General features: G+C 51.0%; 2 protein-coding genes across 2 annotated transcripts; one reads left to right on the top strand and one right to left on the bottom strand.

The window, feature by feature from the left end:
* Positions 1 to 1,062: 1,062 nt before the first annotated feature.
* On the top strand, positions 1,063 to 2,067 carry M436DRAFT_38667 (alpha/beta-hydrolase; the record flags this gene model as incomplete). Its single annotated transcript, XM_013575401.1, has 1 exon — positions 1,063 to 2,067. One exon carries the CDS (start codon positions 1,063 to 1,065, stop codon positions 2,065 to 2,067), a length of 1,005 nt encoding a protein of 334 aa, XP_013430855.1.
* Positions 2,068 to 5,062: 2,995 nt separating this feature from the next.
* Positions 5,063 to 8,334, bottom strand: M436DRAFT_60855 (putative phosphoethanolamine N-methyltransferase; the record flags this gene model as incomplete). The annotated part of the gene is made up of 2 exons (XM_013575635.1): positions 5,063 to 8,114; positions 8,171 to 8,334. 2 exons carry the CDS (start codon positions 8,332 to 8,334, stop codon positions 5,063 to 5,065), a joined length of 3,216 nt encoding a protein of 1,071 aa, XP_013431089.1.
* Between the last annotated feature and the right edge of the window lie 936 nt (positions 8,335 to 9,270).

Raw genomic sequence — 9,270 nt, 5'->3', positions numbered from 1 at the left:
GAACCTCCAGATGTCTGACCCAAAATCATTGCAGGACCCCTTACTGTATTGCCGTTTGGTAGCAAGTGTTTTTGTTAAATTATGCGGAGCAGTCATTTCCCTCGGCTCGTATTGACACGAAAATCCATGTGTGGACGTGTTTCTCATAAACCAGCGTGATCTGAGCGTGGCTGAGTCGCGTTGCTGCACTGCTTCCTTCGCTTTGCGAATGGCTGGTATGGTGGAGCAAAACTCTCCACCAGCACAATCCGGAGCATGTTTTTCCGTTCAGGCAAAACCATCTATTCTTGTCCGTGGCGAGTGTCTTGCCGTCTATGATGCCCAGCAAAGTTCTATGATGGCGGCATGCCGAGTAGACGACTGCCGTTGACTCTCAGATCCAGATCCAACGACGCTGAGATCTTGTTGACTCGTGCTGCTTTCGATACCCTGTTGAGATCACTTGAACCATACTCGCCCGTTCACAGCCGCTCGTTCGCGAAGCCTGCATGGTGTGGCAGGCAGAGTGGAGGAATGCGCGCTCTATATTTGGGACATGAGGCGATCACATTGATAGACGATGGATGGAGGTGTTCGTATTGAGTGGCAGCAACTGGGAAGGACGTGGCGCCCAATCGGTCGGTGGTGGCCGGTTGGCGCACGCGCGAGTCGTGAAGGTTCTGTTAAGCTTCTTCCTGCCGAAGGAAATGACGATGACCGGCCTTAATTTAGCAAAGTGTTAGCGGAGGATGGCCTTGTTCCGCTTAGCAGCACACGATCACCACATGATCCGCCATGGCTGGGAAGCACATTGATCCATCTCGTACTACTCTTGGCATCACATCGAAGAATTCATGATGCGTGGTGCAGGTAGGTGTCGTAAAGAGGTCCGCGCTCGAAGGGTAGGTACCTGACGTGGCCGCAAAGCTCGAGATATATAGCCCACCCCTACCCTCCCATCATTACTGTTTTATCACCAGCCTTTTCCTATCAACAGTTTCAACATCTCTATCCTCCTATCACCAGCAATACAAACGTACTTCAACGGGACCAGCCACTTAGATCCACATACAAACTCTCAAAATGGCTCCTCGTTCAGCAACCCTGCTCTCAGCCTTCCTGGCTGCCACCACCGTCTACGCTCTTCCCGGTGCTCCCGCTCCTCTTGAGAAGCGTGCCGATTGGGTAACAGCCGTAATTGATGGAAAGACCGTGTCTTGGGAGAACAACTGGAACGTCCCAGCACAGTCTACCCCTCCGGCTGTAGTTCCCTCTGCTTCATCCGCACCTCAGAACAACAATGGAGGCGATTGGATTACGGCAACATACAATGGACAGACCTTTTCGTGGCAGGCCAATGCTCCTACTGCCGCACCGGCTTCGTCTACTCCTGCATCGTCCCCTGCTCAGCCCACCACCGTAGCTGCACCTGCACCTGTTTCCACAGCCAGAAACACCAACCCTGAATGTAGAGACGTCCATATCTTCTTGAGCAAAGGCTGGAACGAGCCTTACCCTGGTCGTCAGGGTAAGCTTGCCGGAGCCATCTGCTACGGTCTTGATTCTTGCGACTACGAGGACATCCTTTTCTACAACCCCGATGGCAGCGATTATTGCACTGCTGTCAAGGAGGGTGACACCAACGGCATCAACCAGATGACCGCCTACGCTCAGAAGTGCCCTGGCTCCAAGCTTGTCTTGTCAGGTTACTCTCAGGGTGCCAACGTTGCTGGAGACATCCTTGGTGGATCAGACATCTGCGGAGGCCCCAACCCCGGTCTTGACCCCTCTACCAGCCCAGGTAACCAGCTCGGTGCCATCCTTCTCTTCGGCGACAACAGACACGTTGCCAACCAGCCCTACAACTACCTCAGCGGTGCCTCCGTCAGCTGCAACGACCCCCGCTCCACAGACTCTCTCAACCGCATGAACAAGTTCTCTGGTATCATGAGATCTTACTGCGATGAGTCTGACCCTGTTTGTGCTGCTGCCGGTCCCGGTCCTTTCGACGTCAACAACCATCTTAACTACTTCGATCTTTACTCGGACGATGCTGCCGGTTGGGTCAAGTACATTCTCGGCTACTAAGCTGTTCGAGCGCCTTTTCTACCTCTCTTCTCGCTGTTGAGAATTCCTTGTTGATATTCAAAGGACCATTTAAAAAGTTGTAATTCATAATGAGCTATTAGACTGCTAGTAACAGTAATGACCATTCATCCACCAAATTTGTCTTTGCAATCATAAAACCGTGCCTTCTCCACCTCCTCGTTGTCATTCTCTCGAGTCTTTACGTATGCACTTGGTTCTCAGACATGGTGGATCCGTGTCTCAAGTAAGTACACTCTATGAAGATCTCAGTGGAGAACAATCCATACCCTCGAACACATTGCATCTCTACTGCACTTCACGTCGGCAGGACAAACCACAAAGAATGAGATCCTCACCTCTTGACGCCATGTCACAGCAAAGGATTTCTACACACAACGGTCTTGCAGGCGTGGTGTGCATGAGTGCATGCTGCACGCTGCATGCAACGCTGTCTAGCATCGACCCCACCGTAGATCCCATTCAACCAAGCCTTGATCTCGTCAATCTGTCCATCAGCATTTCTGCTGAACGAGACACGACACCTTTGACGATCGAAGGTATATCCATAAATGACGATGTTCACGAGAGTTGCGCGTCGTTTGCTTGCCTTGTAAGAGACACACAAGGCGGCCCAGCCTGTTTCGGGTGGTGTTGCTGCTGGCCTGGCCTGGCCTTGCACCGTGCTTTCCCTTTCGCTTTCCCTTCCAAGGCTGTCAAGGCAAACCGATGTCACTCGCCCAAGAACCATCACCACTTCCTGCCTGGTTCGGATGATGTTCGCTTGGCAACCCATTTCCATGTTTTTATGCTCTTTTTCTCTATATCATTCCGCTTCCTTAGGAAAAAAAAAAATCTCGGCAAGCAAAACGAGTATTTATAGACTGCGTGACAGATTAAAATCTGCAGATGGTGGTGTGGAGTGCAGGGTGGATTTGATACCGGCAAGAGAAAAAAAAAAGATACAAAGGAAGTTGTACATGTCTTTCATGAGTCGCGAGATCTGCATCAATCGAAAGCAAAACGAACAAGGAAGGTGAAAGCGCAGCACGTGCGAGGTAGGGTTACCTCGAACGACTTGCGCGTAAGACTTCTAAAGGACGAAATGTCCCATCATGATTTGAAGAGTCAAGATTAGCAAATTGGCATGCCAACGAACGCCTATGGCGGAAAGGGCACTGTACGAGGATACCGTCCTTTCGATACAGGGGTCTAGACTATCGCAATATGCGAACACGAGCATAACAAGGGTTGCAATATCCAGCACACCACATTGTTTGATCTACCCAATTTCATCTGAAACTCGCATATCATCAGTGTTCGACATTAGATCCTCTATAGCCTTTGGCAGCATCAATGTTTCCTCGATTTCCTCATCGTAGCGTCAAAAGCGAAAGTTGTTGTAGAGACAGGGCTACCCTACCTGACACCATGGTTCGGATACCTGCTGGCTATCATGACAAGAATATTCATCTGGTCACAATCGCGGACATTATGAACATCATGAACATTGACAGCTACAGGCATCACGAGGAAACGTGCCAGCTGGTGTGCTCTGTTGAGGGGTTTGTATGTAACCTGGAGCCTGTCTTCTGGAACTGCTTCTACGTATGCGTCGATAGAAGCCTGGGTGCGGAAGCCGTTGCGAAATGGGTCAGAGGTATTGAAAGTGTTGAGGATGTCTATGAAAATGCCTTCAAGCAAGATCATCCGGGGTATTAGCACCAAAGATCTGTCGATAAGGAAAAGAGGACGCAGATCGAGCTGGTATCTAGGCTGCATGACATGCTTGATGTAGGATGGAGAACTAGCAGGAATCGTACCTAGACGACGGGATCTTGCAACAACGTGGTCATAGTACCAGACGCGCTGGGATACACCCAGTTGGCCTGTTGCTGATCCGATGTATACACCAATGACCTTGCCATTTGCATCCCTAATGATGTATACGTAGACGCCCCATATTACAAGATCCTCGACTGATGCACATGGAATGTCGAGGTACTCTTCTCAAGTGACAATACGTTCTTAGCCTAGGATGAGCTCCACATGTATAATGACATTGTTGATGATCCGGTCCTCAAGAACTTTTGGGTTGCAATGGAATAGAATGGAGAGCATTCCCTTTGTAAACGGACAATTTTTCATAGTCCTCCAGTTGATGACCATAGCACGGCGCTTGTGTGAGATTATGCTGTGTCTGACACGAAGACGAAAGGTCAACCGGTCCTAGTGGTCGCTTTGGGTGTCTAGGTTGTAGTTGGGTTGGGAGCCCTAATTGACAGCAAGCTACTTGAATACTTTGGCCTCTTTGAGAGTCTGTAGACGATCTCTGCGTGGTCTTGACGACTTTGACGTAGATGATTGATTGTTTGAGGAGGCACGTTGCGATAATTCTCTTTAGTTGTGCCTGGACGATGCACGGAGTTCTTTACCGTCTCCGGCTACTTCTTCCTGTTCGTAGATGTATCACTCGTCTCGGCAGCGAGCGGCGGAGTTGGTCGTATTGGAGTATGGATGTGATATCCGAGTAAGGCTCTTTCGATGGTCCCATGGTGTGGTCCCGTGCTGTCATACCCGGCGGGAAGGGCTGGTTCTCCTTGAGCGGCATCAGATGCGACGAGTAAACGCGCGCGTTGGATAGCAATCGATGGATAGCGTGGTCGTATGTGTCTTGTGGTTGGAATCCTTGTTATCTGGATTGTGGCGATTCCTGCGCGTAGGGACACATATGAGCATGCTGCATGCATGCGAGGAGGATGCGCTTGCGGTTAAAGTCACGGATCTTGTGGGCAAATTCGAGCTTGTCTAGGACAGCAGTCTGACTCCTTCTCAGCCTCAATGTCTTTAAATAATTTGCTGCCTCTCAATTTAGTCAAATGGTCTACTTGCAATGCATTTGTTTGTATTTGTAAGTTGATTGCAATATGTATATGTGAGCTAAATGAAGTCTATGTTTTGTGTCCTCGCCTCGACACGAGATTCCGAATGCAATGATCTAATCTTTCTTGACCTCTTCAGAAGTCTCTACTGCTGCTGCTGCTGGTTCAGGAGCTACAGGCTGAGCTTCCGGAACAGGTGTTTCCTCAACCAGTGGGCCCCAACCGAACACTTCTGCCACACTGCGGATGCTGCTCCTGATGCCCACCAGGCCAACAATAATACCCACCAACTCCACAACCAAGAGTACCACGACACCGAGTAACATGCGAGGCATGAAGATACGATAGAGCATCAGGTGACGGCGAAGCCAAGCAGCCTCAACGACGGTGGCAAGAGCAATGGCAGCGTAGAAGACTACGTGGGTAGCGAGTGCCTTGGCGACCTGGTTCATCAGGCCTGGAGTGCGAGGTGGCACCTTCCAGAATACAACCGCAGGAACAGCAAGTGCACAGAGAACATAAGGTGCAAATGTGCTGATGATGACTAGCATGGGCGACCAAGGATACTTGATAGTCTTTAATGGGATGAATGCAGACTCCCACTGAATCGACGAGAGTGTGGCTTGGTGTCCGGTCTTGAAGAAGTAGAAGCCAGCCATCAGAGCCAATGTTACAGGGCCCAGGGGCGAATTGCGCAAGTCGTTTGCATCGATGACTTCAAGAAGGTTAAGAATGCTGAGTAAGCACAGGGAAAGTGTGCCCTGACCCATAGGTTTTTGGAGAAGGAGAAGAACGAGTGCCCAAATGGTTGGCAGGAGGAAGTATCGGGTACCGTGAGTATTGGCGTAGCCGAGAATGATGATCTTCTTGCGCTGTTGCGGCTTGATCGGTGTAAACATGGCTGACATCGGATCGTTGGGGTCCATGAGTTCTGTCTCGGGTGCAGGTGTCTCAGTCTCAACACCTAAGAACGGAGCAGAGTAGAGATACGCGCTGTAACCAGCTGCCCAGGCAATAGCCAAGATGGCTTGGGCGATGAACACACGAACGGTCTTCAAATTCTCACTCGAGACTTGGGGAATCCAGTCGTTGTCATCAGCTGCATCCAGGATCCAGTAACTTGCAGAGAGTACAAGACCAATACGGAATGCAATACTCAACCATAGTACAGCTGTACCTTGGTAGTTCTTGGTGCGAGCGAAGAAGTCGCGGATAGCGCTTGGCAGAATAACAGCAATGATGAAGGGAATAGTAAGCTGCCACCAAGCCGAGGTCGAAGAAGTGGCCGAGGCGTAGTATGTTGATCTGCAGAAAGGCATTTGCTCTTCACGGCAAAGGCGAGAAAGAGATGCGAGTCGGGTCAAGACAATGAATGAGAGTGAATGCCATGAACCAAGCAAGCGCTCCTGAGGATTCTGCAGGCGCAATGAAGAGGCAAGCATCAAAGCACCAATCGAGCAAAGCATGTAAAGTAGGATCTCGTCTTCCCAGATTGTGAAAGAGTTTGAAGCGAACCCGATGCAAAGAAGAACAGGAGGGATGGTGCATATCCAACCCCAGAAAGAGGCAGGTACTGGAGCACGGAGCTTCGAGGGTGTGGATACGAAGCACGAGAGTGTACCCAAAATGCCGCTCAATCCAGAGAAAAAGACAACGGAATTAATCCAAGAAACCGGAATCAGACCTCCCAAAAGAAGGCCAGCACCAGCTCCGATGGCCGCACCCACAACGCCACGGACACAGAGACCAGAGACGATCTCGCCACGATCTCCACTGAATCCGTTCGCGAAGAGCACAATAGTAAGGAGTGCGCCAGTAAGTAGACTGATACCCATTGCCATGCTGATCAGATCGAAACGGGCCCAGAGACTCTTGCATACGCGTAGATTCTCGTGTTGGTAGGCGCGGAGCTGAGTGTAGGCTGCTTGCCAGAGCTCGACAGAAGGTTTCTTGGCCTGTTCGACCTCATGCCAAACTCTGGAAGCTGCTTCCCAGAGAGTCTCGGGAGGGAGGGTACTGGCCGAGTCGAGTTTGCGAACAGCAGAGTACTCCTTCTGGTACCTATGAATCTGACCGGCAGTCAGATGGCTGACCCGAGCGAGGTTCTCGTAGTCATTGGAGTTCTTGCCGATGAAGGCCTCCTCGATGGGCTGGCCGAGATTGTTGAAAGGGATAGGCATGCCGAGAAGCAAAGACAATGTGGGAACCAGATCAATCTGTGCGACAGGTCTCTCCTTTGCAGTGATCGGAGGCTTTGCAGCGGATGCATCGCGACGACCGAAAAGGCCCTGTTTCGAGTACATCCAGAGAGCGGCCTCGACCTCGTCATCCGACTCTCCGCCATGGTCACCCTTGGCGTCCATGCCATGATCGCCCATAACAACCAGCAAGGTCTTGTCGTCAAGTGCAGCAATCATCCTCTCGAAGACACCGTTCATCTCGTGAAGCTTCGAAGCCATTGCAGGGTGATCAGGCCCATAGCGGTGGCCAGCGTGATCAACACCCAGATAGTGACCGAAGATGACATCCCAGGAGGAAGTGTTGGTTGAGTGCAACAGGGGGAAGATGTGGTCGTTGACACCATTATCGACCGTGTGCAAATCCCAGACGTTGAAGGAGTCGTAGGCGCGAGTAAGCTCAGGATCAAAGTATTCGGGGAACAGCGAGTGCCATGTATCGTCTCCAAGGTGGACTATTCTCTTGCCAGCAGCCTTGAGCTGTGCGACCAAATTGTCCTCGTCAATGGCAGTCCCAGCGAAGTTGGAGCCTGCATCGATGAAGGTGGGGAGAGTGCCGGTGGTCAGCCCCTTTAGACGTTGCAGGGTTGTGGTAGGAGGGTCGGCGATGAAGGGCAGAAGGAAGGCGTTCTCGGGTTCAGCTACAGCGGTGTCCCAGAAGATGGGCAGAGCATTGTGGAAGTGCTGCGAGGCATGTTGCGGGTGCTTGGGGGCCCAGGGTACGGTGAAGTCGTAGCGAAGGGCATCGACAATGATGACAACAGCCTTGTCAAAGGACTTGGGGTGCCAACAGCCATCGTCTGGAGAGCCAGGCGTGTAGGACAAGGCGAGCGGGACTGGAGGCACGGCGCACTCGGATTTGTGGTCCAAGACGAGGCGTGTCAGGAGGAAGCCGCTGAGGAAAAGGTAAATGCCCAAGGCGTGGAATACCCTGTATCGCTGTAAGTGACTGGGACGACAGCTGTCATTGAGAACGGGAAAGCATACAGAATCAAGGCGAAGAAACCAACGAGGAAACCATGGCGGCGCTTGAAAGTCTGGCGGCGCTCGTTCTGCACCTGCTTGGACGTCTCAGTCTTTGGAATATGAGCTTGCTGGTTTCCTGCTCCGGTCAATTGAGCCGCAATACTGGCCCCATCGCTTGCTGACATTTGGGTCGAAGCTACCGTCTAGGCATCGATGGGTGTACTGGTGGATGGGAGGGGAGTCGGAGCGATTGATGGCTGCAAATCTGTCGAGCACAAGAAGTAAATTGAGGGGTGCTCACTGACCATGCGGGGGGTTAAACTCGACCTCGTCTCATCTTACTACTCGATTCTTCAAACACTCGTCTCATCTTACTACTCCACGCTTCTAACGCATCCCTCTAGCTTGACATTCAACTCATCTCTCAGGACCCTTAACAATCACGTAACGATTCACCATACACCGTCGACATGTAGTTGCTTGAGCGGGTCGAAACCCTGCTTTTCATTGTAAGCGTCTGCTACTCGACCATAGGTCCAGTGCGCGCTGTGAATACATGAAATGTGTAGGTAATGATACAGACCACCTCACATTAGCTTCGTCTCCAAGACAAGAGCCCTTAAACCATGGACAAGAAAGAAAAAAGAAAAGGCAGACTCCATCTAACCGACTCCATCAGGACGCCTTGGCCTTGAATGATTCAGCCCCGCTATGCTGATAACGAAAGAAAAAAGAAAAACGGGAAGGGTGCTTAAAGGAGTGTATGAAGCATAAATGAAGTAACTGCTCAACGTCGAGGCAGCTTTCCGAGAAAGCAAAAAACAAGAAACATTAACAATATCCGACGTATCGTAGTAAAGGCTTCGCAAGGTCCGTCGAGGGGTGTCGGCAAGCAACGAACACCCTGTCGCGGGTAACTCGTAGCCAGAGAAGCGAATATGTACCATGAGCGGCAGCCATGAGGTGGACAAGCACCTGCACACATCCGGTTCAGGGGTCGTATGTATGAGATTGAGGGAGGGAAAAAAAAAAGAAAAGGCCGAAGTGTGTCCAAGAAGAAAGAAAGTAATGGACGGTCGAGCTCCAGCGGGTCATTACTTTTAATTGTCGTTGAAGGTTGT

This window comes from Aureobasidium namibiae (genome assembly GCF_000721765.1).
Source record: "Aureobasidium namibiae CBS 147.97 unplaced genomic scaffold scaffold_2, whole genome shotgun sequence".
NCBI lineage: Eukaryota > Fungi > Ascomycota > Dothideomycetes > Dothideales > Saccotheciaceae > Aureobasidium > Aureobasidium namibiae.
The sequence above is the reverse complement of the archived record's forward strand: the minus strand, read 5'-3'. Positions and strand labels throughout refer to the sequence as shown.